Source organism: Chiloscyllium punctatum, chromosome 50, assembly GCF_047496795.1.
Source record: "Chiloscyllium punctatum isolate Juve2018m chromosome 50, sChiPun1.3, whole genome shotgun sequence".
In the NCBI taxonomy this organism is placed as follows: Eukaryota; Metazoa; Chordata; class Chondrichthyes; order Orectolobiformes; family Hemiscylliidae; genus Chiloscyllium; species Chiloscyllium punctatum.
In genome coordinates, this window is record NC_092788.1 from 28088963 (window position 1) to 28116921 (window position 27959).

General features: G+C 55.5%; 1 protein-coding gene across 3 annotated transcripts in view; it reads right to left on the reverse strand.

Annotated features, from left to right (window-relative positions):
- Positions 1–914: 914 nt before the first annotated feature.
- Positions 915–27959, reverse strand: part of LOC140470099 (uncharacterized) — a 92152-nt gene continuing 65107 nt past the window's right edge. The window contains exons 2-4 of one of the 3 annotated variants that reach the window (XM_072566536.1): positions 7893–8040; positions 3648–3756; positions 915–2877 (exon numbers count right to left, since the gene is read on the reverse strand). In XM_072566536.1, coding sequence (XP_072422637.1) covers positions 1057–2784 — 1728 coding nt within the window. In that variant the 5' untranslated portion in view covers positions 2785–2877; positions 3648–3756; positions 7893–8040 and the 3' untranslated portion in view covers positions 915–1056. Of the gene's footprint in view, positions 2878–3647; positions 3757–5506; positions 5602–7892; positions 8041–27959 lie in introns of those variants that run through there. The other 2 variants (XM_072566537.1, XM_072566538.1) reach the window with 2 other exon arrangements.

The window sequence follows — 27959 nt, forward strand, 5'->3', positions numbered from 1 at the left end:
TCCTATCCATGTCCCTCATGATTTTATAAACCTCTATAAGGTCACCCCTCAGCCTCCGACGCTCCAGGGAAAACAGCTCCAGCCTGTTCAGCCTCTCCCTGTAGCTCAAATCCACCAACCCTTTTAACATTCTTGTAAATCTTTTCTGAACCCTTTCAAGTTTCACAACATCTTTCCGATAGGAAGGAGGCCAGAATTGCACGCAGTATTCCAACAGTGGCCTAACCAATGTCCTGTACAGCCGCAACATGACCTCCCAACTCCTGTACTCAATACTCTGACCAATAAAGGAAAGCATACCAAACGCTGCCTTCACTATCCTATCTACCGGTGATTCCACATTCAAGGAGCTATGAACCTGCACTCCAAGGTCTCTTTGTTCAGCAACACTCCCCAGGACCTTACCATTAAGTGTATAAGTCCTGCTAAGATTTGCTTTCCCAAAATACAGCACCTCACATTTATCTGAATTAAACTCCATCTGCTACTTCTCAGCCCATTGGCCCATCTGGTCCAGATCCTGTTGTAATCTGAGGTAACCCTCTTCGCTGTCCACTACGCCTCCAATTTTGGTGTCATTTGCAAACTTACTAACTGTACCTCTTATGCTCACATCCAAATCATTTATGTAAATGACAAAAAGCAGTGGACCCAGCCCCGATCCTTGTGACAGAATGATACAGCATGGAAACAGACCCTTCGGTCCAACCATAATCCCAAACTAATCTAGCCCCACCTGCCTGCTCCTGGCCCATCTCCCTCTGAACCTTTCCAATTTATCGAAATGTCGTTTAAATGTTGTCACTGTACCCGCGTCCACCACTTCCTCAGGACATTCATTCCACACGCGAACCACTCTGTGTGTAAAAAGTCTGCCCCTCGTACGTGTGCTAAAATAACCGTGAACCTTCGCATTGTGCATCAGGAGTTTTATTTGCGATGTAGTGAAAAATATCTCGGGTAAATCGGCTAAACAAGTTGCGGGGGAGAGTGGGAAGAGAAAGGTGGTGGTGGGGTTGGGGAGTGTGGGATGTGTGAAGGGATCAGGTTCGGGCTTCAACTCCGAGCTGTCTGCTGAGTGTCGTCCGTGCTTTTGTCTGTAGTCCTGTGCCTGAGTGTCGGGTATCGCAGGGCCTTGTGCTGCCTGCAGCTGGTGCCAAGGTACTCCTGGAAGACCTGCTGGAGGTAGGGGTCCCTGGCAGTGGGCTTGAACAGCCGGTAGCGCAGACGTTTACCCCTGCCGTTCCTGTTGACTGACGAGGCCTTGCCCTGCCTCTGGCCGCTGCTCCGGCCTGTCCCCTGGCAAGAGGGACCCCTCCTCAGCGCTGCGGCAGGTCCCGGCCCTTCCCCGGAATCTGGCGCCGCCTGCTCTGGTTCCGGGTCCCTGCTGGAGTCTGGGAGGAGGCGGGGGGGTGTTGGGGGCGGGGTGGTGGGCGCCGGGACGGGGAGGGGGTGAGGCAAGGCCCGGAGCCTCTCACGGAAGTAGCTGGCGAGGATGGCCTTGCTGCGGGCCTTGAGCGCAGGCTCGCCTGGGGCCACCAGCTTCAGCAGGGCCCGGAAGGGGAGCAGCTCGGGGGAGCTGGGGGGTCTGCAGTCCAGGCACTGAGGCTCCAGGAACGCGGCGAAGGTGGCCTGCTGAGACATGATAGACAGGAAGGCCTCAAAGTCCACCTCGCGGCCACCGTTGACTGCGCCGAACTTCAGCTCGTCCGGGATCAGGGGGTTCCTCAGGGGGATCTGCATCTGGTCCATGACATCCTGCAGGTCCTCGCTGCTGATGGAGCTGCCGTGGTCCCCAGTTAACATCTGGAAGACCTCAAAGAAGGCCACCACCAGATTGCCAGGTAGGGAGTGACCATGGTGGGCTACCTCATCCGGCCCCGAGGACTCGATCAGGGCCTGGATGCTTCGCAGGGGCATCCCCAGGAAGGAGTTGGCGGCCTTTGCTTTGCCGCCCTTGGCCTTGAGGCCGGCCCTGCGCATCTTCAGGTAGAAGTGGCGGGTGATGGTGGCGGCCGAATCCTCGGAAATGACCTGGCGGGCGAGCAGCTTGAGCAGGATCTCAAAGAAGACGCCGTCGTCCACGTAGCCCTTCTGGACCTCGCAGGTCGGGCAGCTGTCGGGCAGCTCCGACACGAACCGCAGGAAGAGGTCGCTGTCGGTCAGAGCCTGGCAGAGGTCGTCAAAGCCGAGCTGCCTGTCACGGTCGTTGTCCAGGCAACGGAAGGCCTTCTGACTCTTGGCCTCGCTGACGACGAAGCCCTCGTCTCTGAGCAGTGACTGGAAACCTCGGAGGTTGATCTGGCCGCCCGCCCTCGCTGTCAGGATGTCAAAGACTTGGCGGAACGCCTTCTGCTGGTTCAGGGTGAAGGGAGCCTGGGCGCACTCAGGGTCCTTCTCTGCTTCGCCCGTCCCCCCTCCTGCTCCCTGGGCCCTCCTCTGGCCTGAGCCCTGGCTCGGGTCATCGCCCCGTGCCCTCCACAGTCCCTCGCGCATCTCCTCCAGCTTGCCCACCACCCCGTCGGCGTTCAGTTTCTCCACCAGCTCGCCCACCACCTTCTCCACCACCTTCACCACCACCGTCACCACGTTCTCGACCTTCTCCAGGTGCTCCTTGCTGCTCTGCCCGGCACCCGCCCTCTGCTGACTGCCCCCTGCCCTCGCGCCGTCCTGGTTCCTCAGAGACTCTGTCGGCCTTTGCTTCCTCTCTTCTCTCTTCCTCCCTCTGTCGCCAGCTGGCGTCTGGCCGGCTAGTCCATCCCTCGTCTCGCTTCCCGGCCACATAGCTGTGCCCCTTGGACGTTTTCTCCCTGACCTCCAAACTCCTCCTGCGTCCCTTCCAAACGCCTCTTCAGAGTCGACTGGGCCCTTGCATTTCTGGAACAGATTGTCTACAATTAACTCGACGCACTTTGACCTCTCAGCAAGCAAACACAAAAGTCCTTACCTCTCTCTGGTTTCTGCAGTCAGGACAGATATCCCTGATGTCTTAGTCTGCCACTTTCCTGGGGGGCCCTAGGGCCTGAAGCTCTGATGTCATACAACTATTGTCACTCATTAATGCCTTATATATCGACAACGGCCCTTCATCATCGTGACTATCATAACCCTGAAGTGGCAAATATACACAGTATCCTTGGCTTCAACCTTAGCAGCATTAAGTACAAGAGCAGAGAGGGGATGTTGTACAATTACTGGTTAGACCTCAGCTGCAGGACTGTGCGCAGTTGGAGGCATGACATTATAGGAAAGACGTGAATGCAAAGGAGAGAGTGCAGCAGAGGTCAGAGAGGGTAGTTCAGGGGGTGGGAGACTTCAGTGCTGAGTAACAGGGACTGTGCTCTTAGGGGAAGGCTAAGAGGGAATCTGAGGGAAGTATTCAACGGTCGGGAGAACTGGTTGTAGATGGTGGAGGGGAGGAGGGAGAAAGGATTGGGTGCACGTTTGAAGGAATTGAAGAGTTTGAAGAGATGCGAAAGATGACACAAAGTGAAACCTTTCCACCTGGCAAGGGGTCAGGAAGGTGCTGTCCCCAACTGAGGCTTGGGGAAAGGAAGGATAGCACCAAGATGGCTGCTTGTTGGAGAGCCAGCACAGGGCCGAATGACCTCTCCGTGCACCGTAGCCGCACTGTAATTTGTGCTTACATTGAGGTTGAGACAGCAGCTGGGCTGGAGGGGGTCCTCAGGCTGGACCCGGTCAAGCGAGGCGACTGCGGTTCAGGGTGAAGCAGATGGAGAGGTTGTGGAAACGAACCTGGAAGGGAGAAAGGGAGAAGGCCAAACTCAAGTAAAAGAAAAGAGGCCAGAGGCACTTCTGGTGCAATAACATTCATCGTCCCCTCCCTCCGTCCCCAATGCACACCGGCGGTGGTGTGTGTAAGACATACTGCAACGACTCACTGAAGCTCCTCCAACAGCACCTTCCAAACCCACCAGCTCTTACCCCACCCCCCCGGAAGGACAAGGGGCAGCAGACACGGGGGGGGGGGGACCACAGCCCCCTCCCAGCAACCCCCCACCCCCACTCCATCCGGGTTTAGAACGATATGAGCCATTTCTTCAGGATCGTCGGAGTGAGAATCCTGGATCCCCCTCCCTCACGGGGCACTGTAGGGGGTGTCCCTGCACCACACAGGGACTGCAGCAGCTCAAGAAGGCAGCTCACCCCCCCCCACCTTCTCGAGAGAGTGACAATTAGGGATGGGTAAGGAATGCTGGGGCTAATCAGCAACACCGGAACCCCATCAATAAATGCATTAAAACCAAGACTACCCGGCTGTTAGAGATGGAACGTTCTTTCTCTTTGCTCAGTAACCTGGTCACTCAATGTAGCTGAACCCTTAGCTGTCCTCTCCCTTCCCCGAATATACCCCCATCTCGTAACCTCCTCCAACCCACTGGGGTCTCTGTGCTGCTCCTTGAACATCTCCGATTTCCATCGCTACCCTTCAGCTGCCTGGGACCTGTGTCATGACTGAACTTCGAGATACACCTTTGACCCAGTTGTTTGTCCCCAGTGTTAATGTCTACTGATGTGGGCCAGTGCTAAACTCTGGTAATTCCCTCCAGTGCTGTTAATTTGCCCCTAGAATGAACACTGGAGGGAGTCACTGTGAATGGGAAAGAAATGTTGACAAGATCCCTGAAGATGGATGTCCACAACAATGTCAAGGGAACTATAACATCACTGGGGGGTATGTGCAGGACCACTGATCGTAAACTGATCTCGAGCACTACTTTCATTTACATGAATTAGGGACAGAAAGTGGCCACTCGGCCCCCCTTGAACCTGCTTCCCCATTTGATGTGATTATGGCTGGTCTGATCAAACCCCCCCCCACCATTCCGATAACCTTTCACCGTCACCACTCCCACACCTCGTTCGCCAAGAATGTATCCGGCTCCTCCTTAAAAATATTCCAGAACTCAGCTTCTGCCCTCCATTTGAGGCACAGAGCTCCAGAGACTCGTGCTGCTCTGTGAGAGGACGATTTGACCCTGTCTCTCTTACTGGTGGATGGACTCCAGTTCATTCCAGATTCGTCCAGGAAATGCTCTGAGAAAATTATCCTCATCTCTCTCTTAAACGGGCCTTGTTTTTAAAGGCTGTCCCCCTCCACTCCGCCACCAAAAACCCAAATACCTTGTTTGAGATTCTCCCACAAAAGAAAACCTGTCTCTGTCAAGATCCCTCAGGTAAAAACAATGACTGCAGACGCTGGAAATCAGATTCTGGATGAGTGGTGCTGGAAGAGCACAGCAGTTCAGGCAGCATCCAAGGAGCAGCGAAATCGACGTTTCGGGTAAAAGTTCCTGATGAAGGGCTTTTGCCCGAAACGTCGATTTCGAAGCTACTTGGATGCTGCCTGAACTGCTGTGCTCTTCCAGCACCACTCATCCAAGATCCCTCAGGGTCTTGCGCATTTAAACTCCAGCCCGGTCCATCCAACCTTTCACCAAAGGACATCCTGCCCCATTAATCTGGTGAACCTTTACCTCCTTACCCGAACTGGGCTTACACGTGAGTCCAGAACCACAAGGCAATGGGTCTTCTTTTCATTCGCGCGTGGCATGTGGTAATTGCCGACCGGGACATGTGAGAAGGTGGGGGCTGAGCTGCCTTCTTGAACCGTTGCAGTCCACCTGCTGTGGGTTGGGGGTGGGGAGACCCACAATGTGGTTCGGGAGGGAATTCCGGGATTTTGACCCAGGGACGCTGAAGGGGTGGCGATACATTTCCAAGTCAGGACGCTGAGTGGCTCGGAGGGGGGACCTGTAGGGGGTCAGCTTGAGTCCTGACTGCCTTCTGACATGGCTGGAGTAGCCATATCAAAGCGTGGCAAATTCACACGGACTGCCGAGGCTTTAAGAAAGTGCCTGGCTGGCCCCAGTTGCCAGCGCTTGGCCCATGGGGTGAGGGGGGAGGCTGGAATAGTTATGGCTGTACCACAGAGCATCACAGATGGCCCAGCAGGGGGCTGGAAGGGCTGAATGGCCTACTCGCGCTCCCGTTGCTAACACTGACTTCACCCACAATTGGGATGCTCTCCTCCCCCCCGCCCCCACCCCCGCGATCACTGGAGGGTGACTGCACGTCAAAAGTGCTTCAGCAGGCCAGCTTTCCAAACTCAAGACCCACCTCTCAATGGGGAGCCACTAGAGAGAGAAAGAGAATGGGAGCAAGAAACTCTCTCCGTGCTTGAGGCTGTGCCGGGTCTGAGGAAGTTGGGGGTGGGGGGAGGGGGGGGGGGGGCGTGGTGGTGGTGGAGGAGGGGTGGTCTACGGACTGCCATCCCCTGCCCAGCGATTCTGGGGTCTCAGTCAGTGCGTACAGTTATAGAGTCCTAGAGTCATACAGCACGGAAACAGGCCCTTTGGTCCAACTCATTAGCGCCAACCAGACAACCCAATCTGACCAGTATTTGGCTTATACCCTCTTAAACCCTTCCTAGTCATATACTGCCTTTTAAATGTGATTGTACCAGCCTCCACCACTTCCTCTTGTAGCTTGTTACATCCAGACACACACTGTGGAACCCTAAGTAGGTCTGCATAGGCATGTGAGAATGGAAAACAGGTGACCCCCATGCAAGAGCTGGCTATTTCCACTAATGGGAGGGAGACAGATAAGGACAGTGTACACGTAATGCGGTGAGTGAGCACCCTGAATATTAAATCATTCAGCAATATCCTGGATAGCCAAGCAGTCTCATTTCAGAGTGCCAGTCACCACCCATGGAGGAACTTCTGAAAGTTGTAATAACCATCGCCTGTCTCTGAGCGGTGACCTTACAGAGGGTTTTAAAACCATGAGGGACATGGATAGGGTGGATAGGCAAGGTCTCCCCACCCCTCACCCCCCACCCCCCCCAGGTGACAGAGATAGGGAGTGGGTGGAGGGGCTGGAGGAGGGGACAGAGATAGGGAGGGGATTTAGGGGCTGGAGGAGAGGACAGAGATAGGGAGGGGGTATAGGGGCGGGAGAAGGTGACAGAGATAGAGAGGGATGTAGGGGCTGGAGGAGGTGACAGAGATAGGGAGGGGGTGTAGGGGCTGGGGGAGGTGACAGAGATAGGGAGGGGGTGTAGGGGCTGGAGGAGGGGACAGAGATAGGGAGGGGATTTAGGGGCTGGAGGAGGGGACAGAGATAGGGAGGGGGTGTAGGGGCTGGAGGAGGGGACAGAGATAGGGAGGGGGTGTAGGGGGCTGGAGGAGGGGACAGAGATCAGGAGGGGGTGTAGGGGCTGGAGGAGGTGACAGGGATAGGGAGGGAGTGTAGGGGCTGGAGGAGGTGACAGAGATCGGGAGGGGGTGTAGGGGCTGGAGGAGGTGACAGAGATAGGGAGGGGATTTAGGGGCTGGAGGAGGGGACAGAGATCAGGAGGGGGTGTAGGGGGCTGGAGGAGGGGACAGAGATAGGGAGGGGGTGTAGGGGCTGGAGGAGGTGACAGAGATAGGGAGGGGGTGTAGGGGGCTGGAGGAGGGGACAGAGATAGGGAGGGGGTGTAGGGGGCTGGAGGAGGGGACAGAGATCAGGAGGGGGTGTAGGGGGCTGGAGGAGGTGACAGAGATAGGGAGGGGGTGTAGGGGCTGGAGGAGGTGACAGAGATAGGGAGGGGGTGTAGGGGCTGGAGGAGGTGACAGAGATAGGGAGGGGGTGTAGGGGCTGGAGGAGGTGACAGAGATAGGGAGGGGGTGTAGGGGCTGGAGGGGGAGATAAGGGCTGAGTGTTCATAGACGAATCTACGTGGTGCAGAGGGCCCGAGTGTCAGCCAGCCCGGAGCTGTGGGGGGTGTTTGTGGTTTGATTACTGAAGTGGACGCCGCGGTGCTGAGTACGTAACAGTCTCTCTGAGACAAAGACCAGCGGGAAATGGACAGAAGCAATTACCTGGGTGCCCTGTGGCAGTGAGTACACACAGGGTGGATATCCAGAGAAAGAGTGAAGACCATTTGTTCCTGTAACAGCGAGCGACCATACGAGGTAGGAGCTGCATTGCGCCCACAATCTTTCTGCTCAAGGTAAACACTGCCAGCCCCTGAAACATTCACAGCATATCTTTATATTAGATCCACGTTCGAGTGTTGACTCTCCACCAGCTTCTCCCTCCCACCCACCGAAGTTTAAGCAGCTCAGGCCTGATTACGTTACAGCAGCCCCTGGGAATACTGGAGGAAAATGGGTACACTATTAGCCTGTGAGGACAAGGCAACTGAAACAGGCACTATCTGCAGAGTAGGGAGAGATTTAGACATTTAATTTGGGCTGCTCCAGGAGTATAATTTAGGATGAGGCTGAATTCAGTTAATGCCCCACACACAGGTCAGCTTCAGAAGTCATTAACAGGCATAGTATGAGAACTGAACGCACACTCTCTTAGGATTAGTGCTAAGGGAGCAGGCACTGTCAGAGGGTCGGTGCTGAGGGAGCGGGTGCTGTCGGAGGGTCGGTGCTGAGGGAGCGGGCGCTGTCGGAGGGTTGGTGCTGAGGGAGCAGGCGCTGTCGGAGGGTCGGTGCTGAGGGAGTGCCGCATTGTCAGAGAGTCATGTGCTGAGGGAGCGGGCACTGTCAGAGGGTCAGAGCTGAGGGAGTGCCACATTGTCAGAGAGTCATGTGCTGAGGGAGTGGACACTGTCAGAGGGTCAGAGCTGAGGGAGTGCTGCATTGTTGGAGACTCTGTGCTGAGGCATCAGGCACTGTCGGAGAGTCAGCGCTGAGGGAGCAGGCATTGTCAGAGGGTCAGTGCTGAGGGAGTGCCGCATTGTTGGAGAGTCAGTGCTGAGGGACCAGGCACTGTTGGAGGGTCAGCGCTGAGGGAGTGCCGCATCGTCAGAGGGTCAGCGCTGAGGGAGTGCCGCACTGTTGGAGGGTCAGCGCTGAGGGAGTGCCGCATCGTTAGAGGGTCAGCGCTGAGGGAGTGCCGCATCGTCAGAGGGTCAGTGCTGAGGGAGTGCTGCATTGTCGGAGAGTCAGTGCTGAGGGACCAGGCACTGTTGGAGGGTCAGCGCTCAGGGAGTGCCGCATCGTCAGAGGGTCAGTGCTAAGGGATTGGGTTCTGTTGGAGGGACAGTGCTGAGGGAATAGGTGGTGTTGGAGGTCAGTGTTGAGGGAGTGCTGCACTGTTGGAGGGACAGTGCTGAGGGAATGAGTGGTGTTGGAGGTCAGTGCTGAGGGAGTGCGGCATTGTCGGAGTGTCATGTGCTGAGGGAGTGCCGCATTGTTGAAGAGTCAGTGCTGAGGGACCAGGCACTGTTGGAGGGTCAGCGCTCAGGGAGTGCCGCATCGTCAGAGGGTCAGTGCTAAGGGATTGGGTTCTGTTGGAGGGACAGTGCTGAGGGAATAGGTGGTGTTGGAGGTCAGTGTTGAGGGAGTGCTGCACTGTTGGAGGGACAGTGCTGAGGGAATGGGTGGTGTTGGAGGTCAGTGTTGAGGGAGTGCTGCACTGTTGGAGGGTCAGTGCTGAAGGAGTGTTGCACTGTCAGAGGGTCAATGGTGAGGGAATGGGTGCTGTTGGAGGGTCAGTGTTGAGAGGGTGCCGCACTGTCGGAGGTTAAGTACTGAGTGAGTGGGCACTGTCAGAGGGTCAGTTTTGAGGGAGTGGACAGTGTAGGAGGGTCAGTGTAAAGAGTGGGCACCGTTGAAGGGTCAGTACAGAGGGAACAGGCACTGTCTGAGAGTTAGTACTGAGAAAGTGCTGTATTGTTGGTGGGTCAGGGTTGAAGGAGTGCCACACTGTCTGAGGGTCAGTGCAGAGGGAGGGCTGCAATGTTCGAGATCTGTACTGATGGAACAGGCACTGGCAGAGGGTCAGTGTTGATGGAACATTGCACTATTGGAGGGTCAGCACTAAGGGAGTGCTGCACTGTTGGAGGTTTGGTACTGAGGGAGTGCTGCAATGTTGGAGGGTCAGTGCTGAGGGAGCAGGTTCTGTCGGAGGGTCAGTGCTGAGGGAGCAGGGCACTGTCGGAGGGTCAGTATTGAGGGAATGGGCACTGTTGCAGGATCAGTGCTGGGGGAGTGGGCACTTTTGGAGGGTCAGTGCTGAGCGAGCAGGTACTGTTGGAGGATCAGTCGTGAGGGAGTGGATATTTTCGGAGGATCAGTGCTGAGGGAGTGTGCATTTTTTGGAGAGTCAGCAGTGAGGGAGCAGGCACTGTCGGAGGATCTGTGCTAAGGGAGTGAGTACTGTAGGAGAGTCAGTGCTGAGGGAGTGGGCACTGTTGGAGGGTCAGTATTGATGCACCGGGCTCTGAGGGACTGTTAGCATTGCAGGATCACTACACTGTGGGAGGGTCAGTGCTGAGGGAGCAGGCATTGGCTGAGGGTCAGTGCTGAGGGAGCGGGCACTGTCAGAGGGTTGGTGCTGATGGATTGGGCACTGTTGGGGGGGTCAGTGCTGAGGGAATGGGCACTGTCAGAGGGTCAGTGCTGAGGGATTGGGCACTGTCGGAAGGTCAGTGCTGAGGGAGTGGGCACTGTCAGAGGGTCAGTGCTGAGGGAGTGGGCACTGTCGGAAGGTCAGTGCTGAGGGAGTGGGCACTGTCAGAGGGTCAGTGCTGAGGGAGTGGGCACTGTCAGAGGGTCAGTGCTGAGGGAGTGGGCACTGTCGGAGGATCAGTGCTGAGGGAGTGGGCACTGTCGGAGGGTCAGTGCTGAGGGAGGGCTGCACTGTCAGAGGGTCAGTGCTGAGGGAGTGTTGCACTGTCGGAGGGTCAGTGCTGAGGGAGTGTTGCACTGTCAGAGGGTCAGTGCTGAGGGAGTGGGCACTGTCGGATGGTCAGTGCTGAGGGAGTGGGCACTGTCGGAGGGTCAGTGCTGAGGGAGTGGGCACTGTCAGAGGGTCAGTGCTGAGGGAGTGGGCACTGTCGGATGGTCAGTGCTGAGGGAGTGGGCACTGTCGGAGGGTCAGTGCTGAGGGAGTGGGCACTGTCAGAGGGTCAGTGCTGAGGGAGTGGGCACTGTCGGATGGTCAGTGCTGAGGGAGTGGGCACTGTCGGAGGGTCAGTGCTGAGGGAATGGGCACTGTCGGAGGGTCAGTGCTGAGGGAGCGGGCACTGTCGGAGGGTCAGTGCTGAGGGAGTGGGCACTGTCGGAAGGTCAGTGCTGAGGGAGTGGGCACTGTCAGAGGGTCAGTGCTGAGGGAGTGGGCACTGTCGGAGAGTCAGTGCTGAGGGAGTGGGCACTGTCAGAGGGTCAGTGCTGAGGGAGTGGGCACTGTCGGAGGGTCAGTGCTGAGGGAGTGGGCACTGTCAGAGGGTCAGTGCTGAGGGAGTGGGCACTGTCAGAGGGTCAGTGCTGAGGGAGCGGGCACTGTCGGAGGGTCAGTGCTGAGGGAGCGGGCACTGTCGGAGGGTCAGTGCTGAGGGAGTGGGCACTGTGGGAGGGTCAGTGCTGAGGGAGAGGGCACTGTCGGAGGGTCAGTGCTGAGGGAGCGGGCACTGTCGGAGGGTCAGTGCTGAGGGAGCGGGCACTGTCGGAGGGTCAGTGCTGAGGGAGTGGGCACTGTGGGAGGGTCAGTGCTGAGGGAGTGGGCACTGTGGGAGGGTCAGTGCTGAGGGAGTGGGCACTGTCGGAGGGTCAGTGCTGAGGGAGTGGGTACTGTCGGAGGGTCAGTGCTGAGGGAGCGGGCACTGTCGGAGGGTCAGTGCTGAGGGAGTGGGCACTGTCGGAGGGTCAGTGCTGAGGGAGTGGGCACTGTCAGAGGGTTGGTGCTGATGGATTGGGCACTGTTGGGGGGGTCAGTGCTGAGGGAGTGGGCACTGTCGGAGGGTCAGTGCTGAGGGAGTGGGCACTGTCGGAGGGTCAGTGCTGAGGGAGTGGGCACTGTGGGAGGGTCAGTGCTGAGGGAGTGGGCACTGTGGGAGGGTCAGTGGTAAATGAACACCGTGCCGTTGGGGAAGGGTCACTGGATCTGCCCTGGCTAAAGTCGGGGCTTAAACACTGGCCAGCTACACGACAGAGTTTGCCCGCGTTTTCATCGCATTGACATTTATGGGAGATTTCGGGCCCATTATCCCTGCGATTCCAGCAATGACCGGACCTGTGGGAACAAACAGCTTCATTGGCTGGTCGAGTGGCAGGGTGTGCTCGGGGGATATTGTGGGGGCGGTGGCAGACGCTATGCAGAGGGAGGGGTTTTTTTTTTACCTGCGATGAGTAGGGTGACCCATCCCCTTTGAGTAACATGTTTAAAAATGAGGCAGGAAACATTGCAGAGTTGTTGCACAGAGAGACCAGTGTGTGTGTGTATGTGTGAGAGAGAGAGATACGGGGAGACAGAGATGGGCTTTTGATTGGCGACGTCCCCCGTTGTTTCTCTCCAACCCACACAATTAAATTGCCAGCTCTGCTGACCTCCAGGCCCACCCCCATACCCCTCCCTGGACAATTCCCTGAGAGTCGGCTTGGCTCTGAACAGAGTGCCGTGTTTTGCTGAGGACTGCTTGGGGACTGTGGAGTTGCTGGTTCGGTGGTGGGGGGGGGGGGAGAAGAGATTGAGGTGGAGGGAACACCAGTCCGGGCGGCCTGACGGCGAGGCAGCCGTGTCCATTTGCCTCGATCTCAAGTGCAAAGGGACGGGGTGTGTTGGGGTCTTCCCTGAGCTCTCTGGCGCTAACCCACCCTCTCTCTGTCTCTCTCTCTCTCTCTCTGTCTCTGTCTCTCTCTCTCTCTCTCTCTCTCTGTACCCTGCATCACCCACTCCCAGTACATTCTGCAAGCTTCTTCCCAACCCCAACCCCATCCCCATCCCCAATCCCCAATCCCCATCCCGGCCTTGGCAGTGAAAAGACAGCACAGTTAATTTTGTAGAGATGGGTTTTTGTTTTTGGTTCTTTTTTATTTGACATAACGGGCAAATGAAGTTATTATTTCCTTCCGGTACAGTATTTAAGAGCACAGGCGTGTAGGATGAGGTACAGGCACTGCCCCCTCCTCCTCACTCACCCCCCCCCTGAGGCTCCAGCTTGCTGCTCACTAATAGTTAATCCTATTTCTGATATCCCCCCTTATCTTCCCTCTTTCTCTTAGAGACTGCGGTCCGACTGCGATCTGCTGATGGTGTCCTCCAGGTCCACGTGTACTCCTGGAAGGCGTTGTGGAAAGCCGGGTTCCTCAGCACCTTGCGGAATTTCTTCTCGTAGTACTGCCGGTTCGCCAGCACGTTGCGGGTGTACTCCTCGGTCTTCTCCTTCGCCCGCTCGCGGAGCGCCTGGCTGCCCGCACTGGCGGCCGCCCTCGGCGCCTTGCCAGGTGAGGCCGAGCGCTTGGCTTTGGGCTTGGGCGACCTGGCTGGCAGGCCGTGGTGGGACGTCTGCGTGGCCTGCTGCTGGTGGGATGGCGGGCGGGTGGTGCTAGACGCCCGGGTCCGGTGCTGCTGGTGGTGGTGCTGCTGCTGCTGGTGCTGCTGCTGGTGCGTTGGAACCAGCCGGGGCTTGAAGTCCTCAAGCTTGGCCTGGTAGTAGGTGGTCAGGGTGTCCCTGGTCTGGGCGGAGATCAGTGGCTTGTCGATGGCCCGCAGCAGGACCTCGAAGGGCATGACCTCTGGGCTCAGGGAGTGCCCGGTGTCGGGGTACTGCGGGTTCAGGTAGTGGGCAAAGGTACTGGTGTCCGACATGATGGTCAGAAAGTCCCGGAAGTCGACGGTCTTGCCCCGGTTGACGGCGGCAAACTTCAGTTCCCCAGGCACGAAGGGGTTCAGCATTGGGACCTTCAGCTGCTTCATCATGGTGACCAGGGAGGCGACGTCGATGCAGTCCTCGCTGTTGGTGGCAAAGGTCTGGAAGACCTCCCGGAATGCGGTGATCTGGTCGGGCTTCAGGTTGGCCTCCTTGTACTGCTCGTCTGGCCCCAGGATGTCCAGGTACTGGATCAGGCTGTAGATCGAGACGCCCAGGAAAGTGGTGTCCCCGATGCTGGGGCAGGCGCCTTTGTGCTCCTTCTTGGTCTTCAGCTTGGCTCCTTTCTTCTTCCGGTAAAAGTACTCGATAATCCGGCAGGTCGAGTCCTCCGATATGATGTGGGCAGCGAAAAGCCGGGAGAGGATCTCGAAGAACACTGTATTGTCCACGTAGCCCTTCTGGAGCTCCGAGTCCTTGCTGTTGTTCGGCAGTTCCGAGAAGAACTGCACAAAGAGCTCAGTGTTGGTCATGGTGCTCATGAAATCCTCGAATCCCACCTTGCCATCTCCGTCTGCATCGAGTTTCCGGAAGGTCTCCCGGGCCCTGGCCTCGCCCACCGTGAAGTTCTCAGTCTTCAGCAGGACCTGGTAGCTGGGGAAGTCGATCGGGCCCCCAGCTTTGTCTACCAGCAGCTGGTAGATTTGCCTGAACTCCTGGTGCTGCTCCGGTGTCAGGGACTGCACCTGATAGGACTCAGCCCGCTTCTCGGCCTCGTGCTCCTTTGTGTGCTTCTTCGATGACCCTTGCCCTTTCGCCTGCTTCTTTGCTGCCCCTTTTTCCTTGGCTCCCCCCTTCTCTTTGCCTTCCCTTTTGCTCGATGCTTTCTCTTTTACCGATCCCTCCGTCTTTACCGATTCCTCGTCCCTCAATGAGCTGTCAGACCTGAGTGATGCCGCAGACTTGACCGATCCCTCCTCCCTTCCTCTCTGTGATTTCAACTTGCCTGGTGCCTTCTCCTTTCCCGGTGCCTTCTCCTTTCCTGGTGCCTTCTCCTTTGTTGGAGACCTCTCCTTTGGAGCCTTCGTCTTTACTGGGGACTCGTCTTTTACGGGGGATGGCGATTTTGTTGGCGTCTCCCCTTTTGCCTTCCGCTGTTCCTTCAGCATTTCCAGATCCCGTTTTGTCTTCTGGAGTTGCCTTTGGCATGAGTCTGGGGACACGCTCTCCCTCTTGTCATCCTCCACCATCCTACCCATCTTCTCCATCATCTTCTCGAACATCTTCTGCCCTTCCTCCACCACCAGGTCCACCATCCTCTCAATCTTCTTCTCGGGCACGTCTTCCATCTTGGCCAAGTCCTCCATGATCTTCTCCACTTTCTCCACCACATTCTCCACCACTTTCTCCACCACCTTAATCATTTTCTCCTTCTCCCCAAACTTGTTTTTCCCCACAGCTACCATTTTCTCTATCGCTTTCTCCATTACCCTGTCTACCACTCCTTCCACCACTTTCACCACCATCTTTACCACACTATCGATCTTTTCCACTTTCCTCTCTCCCTCTGCACCCTTCTCTTCTCCTTTTCTTACATCCTCATCTTTCTTCTTGACTGGCTTTTCTTCTTCCTCCATCGGTGTCACGGGTATCTCTTCCACCTCTTTCTCCACTACTGCGACTGGTCTTTCCACTTCGACTGGTTTCTCTTCCTCTGCTGGCACCTCTTCCTCTGCTGGTACCTCTCCCTCTGCTGGTACCTCTTCCTCTGCTGGCACCTCTTCCTCTGCTGGCACCTCTTCCTCTGCTGGTACCTCTTCCTCTGCTGGTACCTCTCCCTCTGCTGGCACCTCTTCCTCTGCTGGTACCTCTTCCTCTGCTGGCTTCTCTTCCTCTGCTGGTACCTCTTCCTCTGCTGGCTTCTCTTCCTCTGCTGGTACCTCTTCCTCTGCTGGTACCTCTTCCGCTGCTGGTTTCTCTTCCTCTGGTGGGACCTCTTCCTCTGCTGGCTTCTCTTCCTCTGCTGGTACCTCTTCCTCTGCTGGCACCTCTTCCTCTGCTGGTTTCTCTTCCTCTGCTGGTACCTCTTCCTCAGCTGGCTTCTCTGCCTCTGGTGGGATTTCTTCCTCAGCTGGTTTCTCTTCTTCTGCTGGTACCTCTTCCTCTGCTGGTTTCTCTTCCTCTGCTGGTACCTCTTCCTCTGCTGGTACCTCTTCTTCAGCTGGCTTCTCTGCCTCTGCTGGTACCTCTTCCTCAGCTGGTACCTCTTCCTCTGCTGGCTTCTCTTCCTCTGCTGGTACCTCTTCCTCTGCTGGTTTCTCTTCCTCTGTCACTTCCTCTGCTGGCTTCTCCTCCTCTGCTGGTACCTTTTCCTCTGCTGGTACCTTTTCCTCTGCTGGTACCTCTTCCTCAGCTGGCTTCTCTTCCTCTGCTGGTACCTCTTCCTCTGCTGGTTTCTCTTCCTCTCCTACTTCCCCAGCCGGTTTCTCTTCCTCTGCTGGCTTCTCTTCCTCTGCAGGTAACTCTCCCTCTGCAGGTACCTCTTCCTCTGCTGGTACCTCTCCCTCTGCAGGTACTGCTTCTTCTGCTGGTACCTCTCCCTCTGCTGGTACCTCTTCCTCTGCTGGTACCTCTCCCTCTGCTGGTACCTCTCCCTCTGCTGGTACCTCTTCTTCTGCTGGTACCTCTCCCTCTGCTGATACCTCTCCCTCTGCTGGGAGCTCTCCCTCTGCAGGTACCTCTCCCTCTGCTGGTATCTCTCCCTCTGCTGGTATCTCTCCCTCTGCAGGGATTGCTTCCTCTGCCGGCTTCTCCTCCTCTACTGGCTTCTCTACCTCTCCTTTCTCCTCTTCCCCTTCTGGCTTCTCAGCCTCCTCAGCAGCTTTCTCTGGTTCTGCTTCCATTTCTACTACTCCCTCTGCTTCCTTTGCTGTTTCTTTCCCTGGCGGCTGCTCACACACTTCATCAATTGAGGATGATATTGATATTGATAATGTATCATATATTTCTTTTCCTAACTCCTCATCCAGTTCATTATCTTGCAACTCACAAATTTCGAATGCAGAAGCTTCCCCTTTCAACTCTTTTGCAATGGCCTCTCCTTCAATTACAACTCCCTCTTCTTCTGTGGGCTTCTCTTCTGCTGGGATCTCCTCCTCTGCTGCCCTCTCTTCCTCTTCTGGCTTTTCCTCCTCTCCCACTTTCTCCTCCTCTGCAACTTTCTCTTCCTCTGATGGTTTTTCCTCCTCTCCTTCTTTCTCTTCCTCCGCTGCCGTCTCTTCCTCTGCTGCCCCCTCTTCCTCTGCTGGCTTCTCCTCCTCTCCTGCTATTTCTTCCTCTGCTGGCTTCTCTTCTTCTTCTACTTTCTCTTCCACTGCTGCCCCCTCTTCTTCTGCAGGTCTCTCTTCCTCTCCTACTTCCTCTGCTGCCCCCTCTTCCTCTGCTGGTTTCTCTTCCTCTCCTACTTCCTCTGCTGCCACCTCTTCCTCTGCTGGTTTCTCTTCCTCTCCTACTTCCTCCGCTGCTCCCTCTTCCTCTGCTGGTTTCTCTTCCTCTCCTACTTCCTCTGCTGCCACCTCTTCCTCTACTGGTTTCTCTTCCTCTCCTACTTCCTCTGCTGCCCCCTCTTCCTCTGCAGGTCTCTCTTCCTCTCCTACTTCCTCTGCTGCCCCCACTTCCTCTGCTGCTCCCTCTTCCTCTGCTGGTTTCTCTTCCTCTCCTACTTCCTCTGCTGCCCCCTCTTCCTCTGCAGGTTTCTCTTCCTCTCCTACTTCCTCTGCTGCCCCCTCTTCCTCTGCTGGTTTCTCTTCCTCTCCTACTTCCTCTGCTGCCCCCTCTTCCTCTGCAGGTTTCTCTTCCTCTCCTACTTCCTCTGCTGCCCCCTCTTCCTCTGCTGGTTTCTCTTCCTCTCCTACTTCCTCTGCTGCCCCCACTTCCTCTGCTGCCCCCTCTTCCTCTGCTGGTTTCTCTTCCTCTCCTACTTCCTCTGCTGGTTTCTCTTCCTCTCCTACTTCCTCTGCTGGTTTCTCTTCCTCTCCTACTTCCTCTGCTGCCCCCTCTTCCTCTGCTGGTTTCTCTTCCTCTCCTACTTCCTCTGCTGCCCCCTCTTCCTCTGCTGCCCCCTCTTCCTCTGCTGCCCCCTCTTCCTCTGCTGGTTTCTCTTCCTCTCCTACTTCCTCTGCTGCCCCCACTTCCTCTGCTGCCCCCTCTTCCTCTGCAGGTCTCTTTTCCTCTCCTACCCCCTCTTCCTCTGCTGCCCCCTCTTCCACTGTCACACCCTCTTCCTCTGCAGGTCTCTCTTCCTCTCCCTCTTTCTCTTCCTCTGGTGCCCCCTCTTCCTCTCCCTCTTTCTCTTCCTCTGCTGGCTCCTCCTCCTTCTCTCCTTCCTCTACTGCCTTCTCCTCACCTTCTGACCCTTTCTCCTCCTCCATCTTTTCTGCTTTTTCCTGGTCCTCTAACTCTATTTTATCATGTTTCTCTGCTCCCTCTTTATCTTTGCCTTTTTCTGCCTCCTTTTCTCTCTTCTCCACCAATGGCAGTTCACACACCTCTTCAATTGATGATGATGCTGTTGTTAACATAACTGATTGTGACTCGTCCCACTCCTCACTCAGGTCATCCTGCAACTCACATACATCTTTTGGAGATTCTGCCCACATTTTTTGTTCAGCCTTCTCCATCTCCTTCTCTTCCTCTCTCTTTCCCTCTGCTTCCTCAATCCCCAATTGAATTCCACCTGGTATTGGCACTGTTCCCACACCTTCCATCACTTCACTTGCCTTTCTTTGGGCTTCCTCATCCAATCTTCCTTCCACTTTTTCTTCAAATCTGCCTTCCTCCGCTGGCTTCTCCTCCTCCTCTGCCACTTCCTCTTCCTCTGCTGGTACCTCTTCCTCTGCTGGTACTTCTTCCTTGGCTGGTTTCTCTTCCTCTGCTGGTACTTCTTCCTCAGCTGGTTTCTCTTCCTCTGCTAATACCTCTTCCTCAGCTGGCTTTTCTTCCTCTGCCGGCTTCTCTTCCTCTGCCGGCTTCTCTTCCTCTGCTGGTACCTCTTCCTCTGCTGGTACCTCTTCCTCAGCTGGCTTTTCTTCCTCTGCCGGCTTCTCTTCCTCTGCCGGCTTCTCTTCCTCTGCTGGTACCTCTTCCTCAGCTGGCTTTTCTTCCTCTGCCGGCTTCTCTTCCTCTGCCGGCTTCTCTTCCTCTGCTGGTACCTCTTCCTCTGCTGGTACCTCTTCCTCAGCTGGCTTTTCTTCCTCTGCCGGCTTCTCTTCCTCTGCCGGCTTCTCTTCCTCTGCTGGTACCTCTTCCTCTGCTGGTACCTCTTCCTCTGCTGGTTTCTCTTCCTCTGCTGGTACTTCTTCCTCTGCTGGCTTCTCTTCCTCAGCTGGTACCTCTTCCTCTGCTGGTATCTCTTCCTCCGCTGGTTTCTCTTCCTCTGCTGGTTTCTCTTCCTCTGCTGCTATCACTTCCTCTGCTGGCTTCTCTTCTTCTGCTGGTACCTCTTCCTCTACTGGTTTCTCTTCCTCTGCTGATACCTCTCCCTCGGCTGGTATCTCTTCTTCAGCTGGCTTCTCTTCCTCTGTTGGTATCTCTTCCTCTGCTGGCTTCTCTTCCTCTGCTGGTACCTCTTCCTCAGCTGGTTTCTCCTCTTCCGCTGGTATTTCTTCCTCAGCTGCTTTCTCTTCCTCTGCCGGCTTCTCTTCCTCTGCTGGTATCTCTTCCTCTGCTGGTTTCTCTTCCTCTGCTGGTACCTCTTCCTCTGCTGGTTTCTCTTCCTCTGCTGGTACCTCTTCCTCTGCTGGTGCCTCTTCCTCTGCTGGTGCCTCTTCCTCTGCTGGTTTCTCTTCCTCTGCTGGTACCTCTTCCTCTGCTGGTTTCTCTTCCTCTGCTGGCGCCTCTTCCTCTGCTGGTTTCTCTTCCTCTGCTGGTACCTCTTCCTCTGCTGCTACCTCTTCCTTTGCTGGTACCTCTTCTTCAGCCGGCTTCTCTTCCTCTGCAGGTACCTCTTCCTCAGCTGGTACCTCTTCCTCTGCTGGTACCTCTTCCTCTGCTGGTGCCTCTTCCTCTGCTGGTTTCTCTTCCTCTGCTGCTACCTCTTCCTTTGCTGGTACCTCTCCCTCTGCTGGTACCTCTTCTTCAGCCGGCTTCTCTTCCTCTGCAGGTACCTCTTCCTCAGCTGGTACCTCTTCCTCTGCTGATACCTCTTCCTCTGCTGGTGCCTCTTCCTCTGCTGGTTTCTCTTCCTCTGCTGGTTTCTCTTCCTCTGCTGGTACCTCTTCCTCTGCTGGCTTCTCTTCCTCTGCTAGTACCTCTTCCTCTGCTGGTGCCTCTTCCTCTGCTGGTTTCTCTTCCTCTGCTGGTACCTCTTCCTCTTCTGCTACCTCTTCCTCTGCAGGTACCTCTTCCTCTGCTGGCTTCTCTTCCTCTGCAGGTACCTCCTCCTCTGCCGGCTTCTCTTCTTCTGCTGGTACCTCTTCCGCTGCTGGTATCTCTTCCTCTGCTGGTTTCTCTGCCTCTGCTAGTACCTCTTCCTCTGCTGGCTTCTCTTCCTCTGCTGCTACCTCTCCCTCTGCTGGCTTCTCTTCTTCTGTTGGTACCTCTTCCTCTGCTGGTACCTCTTCCGCTGCTGGTTTCTCCTCCTCTGCTGGTACCTCTTCCTCAGCTGGTTTCTCCTCCTCTGCTGGTACCTCTCCCTCTGCTGGCTTCTCTTCCTCTGCTGATACCTCTTCTCCTGCTGGTACCTCTTCCTCAGCTGGTTTCTCTTCCTCAGCTGGTTTCTCTTCCTCTGCAGGTACCTCTCCCTCTGCTGGTATCTCTTCCTCTGCTGGCTTCTCTTCCTCTGCTGATACCTCTTCTCCTGCTGGTACCTCTTCCTCAGCTGGTTTCTCCTCCTCTGCTGGTACCTCTTCCTCTGCCGGTACCTCTCCCTCTGCCGGTACCTCTTCCTCTGCTGGCTTCTCTTGCTCTGCTGGTAACTCTTCCTCTGCTGGCTTCTCTTCCTCTGCTGGTACCTCTTCTTCTGCTGGTACCTCTTCCTCTGCTGGTTTCTCTTCCTCTGCTGGTACCTCTTCCTCTGACGGCTTCTCTTCCTCTGCTGGTACCTCTTCCTCTGCTGGTACCTCTTCCTCTGCTGGTTTCTCTTCCTCTGCCGGCTTCTCTTCCTCTGCTGGCTTCTCTTCTTCTGCTGGTACCTCTTCCTCTGCTGGTTTCTCTTCTTCTGCTGCTACCTCTTCCTCAGCTGGCTTCTCTTCCTCTGCTGGCACCTCTTCCTCTGCTGGTTTCTCTTCTTCTGCTGCTACCTCTTCCTCAGCCAGTTTCTCTTCCTCTGCTGGTACCTCTCCCTCTGCTGGTTTCTCCTCCTCAGCTGGTTTCTCTTCCTCAGCTGGTTTCTCTTCCTCAGCTGTTACCTCTTCCTCAGCTGTTTTCTCTTCTTCTGCTGGTACCTCTTCCTCTGCTGGTACCTCTTCCTCTGCCGGCTTCTCTTCCTCTGCTGGCTTCTCTTCCTCTGCTGGCTTCTCTTCCTCTGCTGGTTCCTCTTCCTCTGCCGGCTTCTCTTCCTCTGCTGGTACCTTTTCCTCAGCTGGTTTCTCTTCCTCTGCTGTTACCTCTTCCTCAGCTGGTTTCTCTTCTTCTGCTGGTACCTCTTCCTCTGCTGGTACCTCTTCCTCTGCTGGCTTCTCTTCCTCAGCTGGTTTCTCTTCCTCTGCCGGCTTCTCTTCCTCTGCCGGCTTCTCTTCCTCTGCTGGTGTCTCTTCCTCAACTGGTTTCTCTTCTTCTGCTGGTACCTCTTCCTCAGCTGGTTTTTCTTCCTCTGCTGGTACCTTTTCCTCTGCTGGTACCTCTTCCTCTGCTGGTACCTCTTCCTCAGCTGGCTTCTCTTCCTCTGCTGGTACCTCTTCCTCAGCTGGCTTCTCTTCTCCTGCTGGTACTTCTTCCTCTGCTGGTACCTCTCCTTCTGTGGTTACCTCTTCCTCAGCTGGCTTCTCTTCCTCTGCTGGCACCTCTCCTTCTGTGGCCACCTCTTCCTCTGCCAGCTTCTCCTCCTCTGCTGGCTTCTCTTCCTCTGCTTGTACCTCTTCCTCTGCTGGTACTTCTTCCTCTGCTGGCACCTCTCCCTCTGCTGGTACCTCTCCTTCAATGGTAACCTCCTCCTCTGCTGTCTTCTCTTCCTCTGCTGGCTTCTCTTCCTCTGCAGGTACCTCTTCCTCTGCTGGTTTCTCTTCTTCTGCTGCTACCTCTTCCTCTGCCGGTATCTCTTCCTCTGCTGGCTTCTCTTCCTCTGCCGGTATCTCTTCCTCTGCCGGCTTTTCTTCCTCTGCTGGTACCTCTTCCTCAGCTGACTTTTCTTCCTCTGCTGGCTTCTCTTCCTCTGTCGGAATCTCCCCCTCTGTTGGTATTTCATCCTCAGCTGGTTTCTCTTCTTCTTCTGGTTGTTCTTCCCCTGTTGGCATTTCTTCCTCTGCTGCCTTCTCTTCGTCCGCTGCTTTCTCTTCCTCTGCTGGCATCTCTTCCTCTGTTGGTTTCTCTTCCTCCGCTGCCTTCTCCCCCTCTTCTCCTTTCTCTTCCTCCGCTGTCTTCTCCCCCTCTTCTCCTTTCTCTTCCTCCGCTGCCTTCTCCCCCTCTTCTCCTTTCTCTTCCTCCGCTGCCTTCTCCCCCTCTTCTCCTTTCTCTTCCTCCGCTGCCTTTTCTTCCTCTTCTCCTTTCTCTTCCTCCGCTGCCTTTTCTTCCTCTTCTCCTTTCTCTTCCTCCGCTGCCTTCTCCCCCTCTTCTCCTTTCTCTTCCTCCGCTGCCTTTTCTTCCTCTTCTCCTTTCTCTTCCTCCGCTGCCTTTTCTTCCTCTTCTCCTTTCTCTTCCTCTGCCGCCTTTTCTTCCTCTTCTCCTTTCTCTTCCTCCGCTGCCTTTTCTTCCTCTTCTCCTTTCTCTTCCTCCGCTGCCTTCTCCCCCTCTTCCCCTTTCTCGCCTTCTGCTGGCTGCTCTCCCTCCTGTCCAACATCTTCCTCAGCCGATTTTTCTTCAGCTGCCCCTTCTCCCTCTTCTATTTCTTTGTCGCTCTTCTCCTTCTCCAAGTCTTTGGCATTCTCCTCGCTTACTATGCCTTCCTCATCCTTTTTGTCGGCTGTGGCCCCTTCTGATTCCTCCTCTTTCTCAGCTGCCTCTGTCTTCTCTTCCTCTCCCTCGGCCACTGCCTCATCTTCCTTGTCCGCTGCGTTGTCTTCAGCTTCTGCACTCTTGGTCATGTTTTCCTGTACCGTGTCCTCCTCCTCTTCCTCCTGCTCTGTCTTTGCTTCATTTTGCTCATTTTCCCCCTCCAATTTCTTCTCCTCCTGTGCCAGATCGTCCTTCACCCCCTCGCTCTCAGCGCTTTCCTCCATCTCTACTGTGTTTCTGTCTGATATTCACAGGACCCACGTGCGCTTTTGTTGACCAGTTGTCCAGATCATGGAATGCTGTAGGTTGGTCTTCCAGTTCTTAGATGTCACTGGGAGAGTTGGTCTTGGTTCTCACATAACTGAACACCAATCCCATCTGACACAACCAAGGTCTTCCACTGAGGAGGGTGGTCAGGGAACTGGTCAGATTGTCTTGAATCTTCTTTGGGGAGGGGATGTTTTTTGGGGAGATGGAGGTTAAGTTATTATACTTTATTATTCTGCATTACGTCCTGTCTAGTTTCAGACGGACATGTGTGTGAGGTATTCAAGGTTTGTGACGTCATGATGATGGCTCAGTGTGTTACCACCAGACGTCACCATCTGACGTCACAAGGGGATGGTCATCACAACCCCACCCCCGACAAAAGGTACCCACACTCTCACCCTCACTCTCCCACCTTCTCTCTCTCACCCTCACCTTCTCTCTCTCACCCTCACTCTCCCACCTTCTCTCTCTCACCCACACTCTCCCACCTTCTCTCTCTCACCCTCACCTTCTCTCTCTCACCCACACTCTCCCACCTTCTCTCTCTCACCCTCATCTTCTCTCTCTCACCCACACTCTCCCACCTTCTCTCTCTCACCCTCACTCTCCCACCATCTCTCTCTCACCCTCACCTTCTCTCTCTCACCCACACTCTCCCACCTTCTCTCTCTCACCCACACTCTCCCACCTTCTCTCTCTCACCCACACTCTCCCACCTTCTCTCTCTCACCCACACTCTCCCACCTTCTCTCTCTCTCTCACCCTCACCCCCACCTCTCTCACACCCTCACTCTCACCCTCACTCTCCCACCTTTTCTCTCTCACCCTCACCTTCTCTCTCTCTCACACACACACTCTCAGCCTCACTCTCTCACCCTCACTTTCTCTCTCTCTCACATACCCACACTCTCACCCTCACCTCTCTCTCTCACTCACCCACACTCTCTCATCTTCTCTTTATCACCTCACCTTCTCTCTCTCACCCACACTCTCACCTCTCTCTCACACACCCACACTCTCACCCTCAGTCTCTCACCTTCTTTCTCTCACCCTCACCTTCTCTCTCACACACACTCTCTCACCCCCACCTCTCTCTCTCACACCCACACTCTCACCCTCACTCTCTCACCTTCTTTCTCTCACCCTCACCTTCTCTCTCACACACACTCTCTCACCCCCACCTCTCTCTCTCACACCCACACTCTCACCCTCACTCTCTCACCTTCTTTCTCTCACCCCCACCTCTCTCTCACACACCCACACTCTCACCCTCACTCTCTCACCTTCTTTCTCTCACCCCCACCTCTCTCTCACACACACCCACACTCTCACCCTCACTCTCTCACCTTCTTTCTCTCACCCTCACCTTCTCTCTCACACACACTCTCTCACCCTCACCTCTGTCTCACACACACACCCTCACAGCTTCTCTCTCTCACCCTCACTCTCTCACCTTCTTTCTCTCACCCTCACCTCTGTCTCACACACACACCCTCACAGCTTCTCTCTCTCACCCTCACCTCTCTCTCACACACACGCACACTCTCACCCTCACTCTCTCACCTTCTTTCTCTCACCCTCACCTTCTCTCTCACACACACTCTCTCACCCCCACCTCTCTCTCTCACACCCACACTCTCACCCTCACTCTCTCACCTTCTTTCTCTCACCCTCACCTTCTCTCTCACACCCACACTCTCACCCCCACCTCTCTCTCACACACACCCACACTCTCACCCTCACTCTCTCACCTTCTTTCTCTCACCCCCACCTCTCTCTCACACGCACACTCTCACCCTCACTCTCTCACCTTCTCTCTGACCCTCACCTTCTCTCTCACACACACTCTCTCACCCCCACCTCTCTCTCACACACACCCACACTCTCACCCTCACTCTCTCACCTTCTTTCTCTCACCCCCACCTCTCTCTCACACCCACACTCTCACCCTCACTCTCTCACCTTCTTTCTCTCACCCCCACCTCTCTCTCACACACACCCACACTCTCACCCTCACTCTCTCACCTTCTTTCTCTCACCCCCACCTCTCTCTCACACCCTCACTCTCACCCTCACTCTCTCACCCCCACCTCTCTCTCACACACACCCACACTCTCACCCTCACTCTCTCACCTTCTTTCTCTCACCCCCACCTCTCTCTCACACGCACACTCTCACCCTCACTCTCTCACCTTCTCTCCCACCCTCACCTTCTCTCTCACACACACTCTCTCACCCCCACCTCTCTCTCTCACACCCACACTCTCACCCTCACTCTCTCACCTTCTTTCTCTCACCCTCACCTTCTCTCTCACACACACTCTCTCACCCCCACCTCTCTCTCTCACACCCACACTCTCACCCTCACTCTCTCACCTTCTTTCTCTCACCCCCACCTCTCTCTCACACACCCACACTCTCACCCTCACTCTCTCACCTTCTTTCTCTCACCCCCACCTCTCTCTCACACACACCCACACTCTCACCCTCACTCTCTCACCTTCTTTCTCTCACCCTCACCTTCTCTCTCACACACACTCTCTCACCCTCACCTCTGTCTCACACACACACCCTCACAGCTTCTCTCTCTCACCCTCACTCTCTCACCTTCTTTCTCTCACCCTCACCTCTGTCTCACACACACACCCTCACAGCTTCTCTCTCTCACCCTCACCTCTCTCTCACACACACGCACACTCTCACCCTCACTCTCTCACCTTCTTTCTCTCACCCTCACCTTCTCTCTCACACACACTCTCTCACCCCCACCTCTCTCTCTCACACCCACACTCTCACCCTCACTCTCTCACCTTCTTTCTCTCACCCTCACCTTCTCTCTCACACCCACACTCTCACCCCCACCTCTCTCTCACACACACCCACACTCTCACCCTCACTCTCTCACCTTCTTTCTCTCACCCCCACCTCTCTCTCACACGCACACTCTCACCCTCACTCTCTCACCTTCTCTCTGACCCTCACCTTCTCTCTCACACACACTCTCTCACCCCCACCTCTCTCTCACACACACCCACACTCTCACCCTCACTCTCTCACCTTCTTTCTCTCACCCCCACCTCTCTCTCACACCCACACTCTCACCCTCACTCTCTCACCTTCTTTCTCTCACCCCCACCTCTCTCTCACACACACCCACACTCTCACCCTCACTCTCTCATCTTCTTTCTCTCACCCCCACCTCTCTCTCACACCCACACTCTCACCCTCACTCTCTCACCCCCACCTCTCTCTCACACACACCCACACTCTCACCCTCACTCTCTCACCTTCTTTCTCTCACCCCCACCTCTCTCTCACACGCACACTCTCACCCTCACTCTCTCACCTTCTCTCTCACCCTCACCTTCTCTCTCACACACACTCTCTCACCCCCACCTCTCTCTCACACACACCCACACTCTCACCCTCACTCTCTCACCTTCTTTCTCTCACCCCCACCTCTCTCTCACACCCACACTCTCACCCTCACTCTCTCACCTTCTTTCTCTCACCCCCACCTCTCTCTCACACACACCCACACTCTCACCCTCACTCTCTCACCTTCTTTCTCTCACCCCCACCTCTCTCTCACACCCACACTCTCACCCTCACTCTCTCACCTTCTTTCTCTCACCCCCACCTCTCTCTCACACACACCCACACTCTCACCCTCACTCTCTCACCTTCTTTCTCTCACCCCCACCTCTCTCTCACACCCACACTCTCACCCTCACTCTCTCACCTTCTTTCTCTCACCCTCACCTCTGTCTCACACACCCACACTCTCACACCCACACTCTCACCCCCACTCTCTCACCCTCACCTTCTCTCTCTCTCTCTCTCTCACACACACCCACACTCTCACCCCCACTCTCTCACCTCACCTTCTCTTTCTCACCCACATACACTCTCACCGTCACTCTAACACCTCTCTCTCTCACCCTCACCTCTCTCTCTCTCTCTCTCTCTCTCACACCCACACTCTCACCCTCACTCTCTCACCTTCTTTCTCTCACCCTCACCTCTGTCTCACACACCCACACTCTCACCCCCACTCTCTCACCTTCTTTCTCTCACCCTCACCTCTGTCTCTCACACCCACACTCTCACCCTCACTCTCTCACCTTCTTTCTCTCACCCTCACCTCTGTCTCACACACCCACACTCTCACCCCCACTCTCTCACCTCACCTTCTCTTTCTCACCCACATACACTCTCACCGTCACTCTAACACCTCTCTCTCTCACCCTCACCTCTCTCTCTCTCTCTCTCTCTCTCACACCCACACTCTCACCCTCACTCTCTCACCTTCTTTCTCTCACCCTCACCTCTGTCTCACACACCCACACTCTCACCCCCACTCTCTCACCTTCTTTCTCTCACCCTCACCTCTGTCTCTCACACCCACACTCTCACCCTCACTCTCTCACCTTCTTTCTCTCACCCTCACCTCTGTCTCACACACCCACACTCTCACCCCCACTCTCTCACCTCACCTTCTCTTTCTCACCCACATACACTCTCACCGTCACTCTAACACCTCTCTCTCTCACCCTCACCTTCTCTCTCTCTCTCTCTCTCACACACACACCCACACTCTCACCCACACTCTCTCACCTCACCTTCTCTTTCTCACCCACATACACTCTCACCGTCACTCTAACACCTCCCTCTCTCACCCTCACCTCTCTCTCTCTCTCTCTCTCTCACACACACCCACACTCTTACCCTCACTCTCCCACTTTCTCTCTCTCACCCTCACCTTCTCTCTCTCTCTCTCTCTCTCACACACACCCACACTCTCACCCACACTCTCTCACCTCACCTTCTCTTTCTCACCCACATACACTCTCACCGTCACTCTAACACCTCTCTCTCTCACCCTCACCTTCTCTCTCTCTTACCCTAACCTACTCCCTCTCTC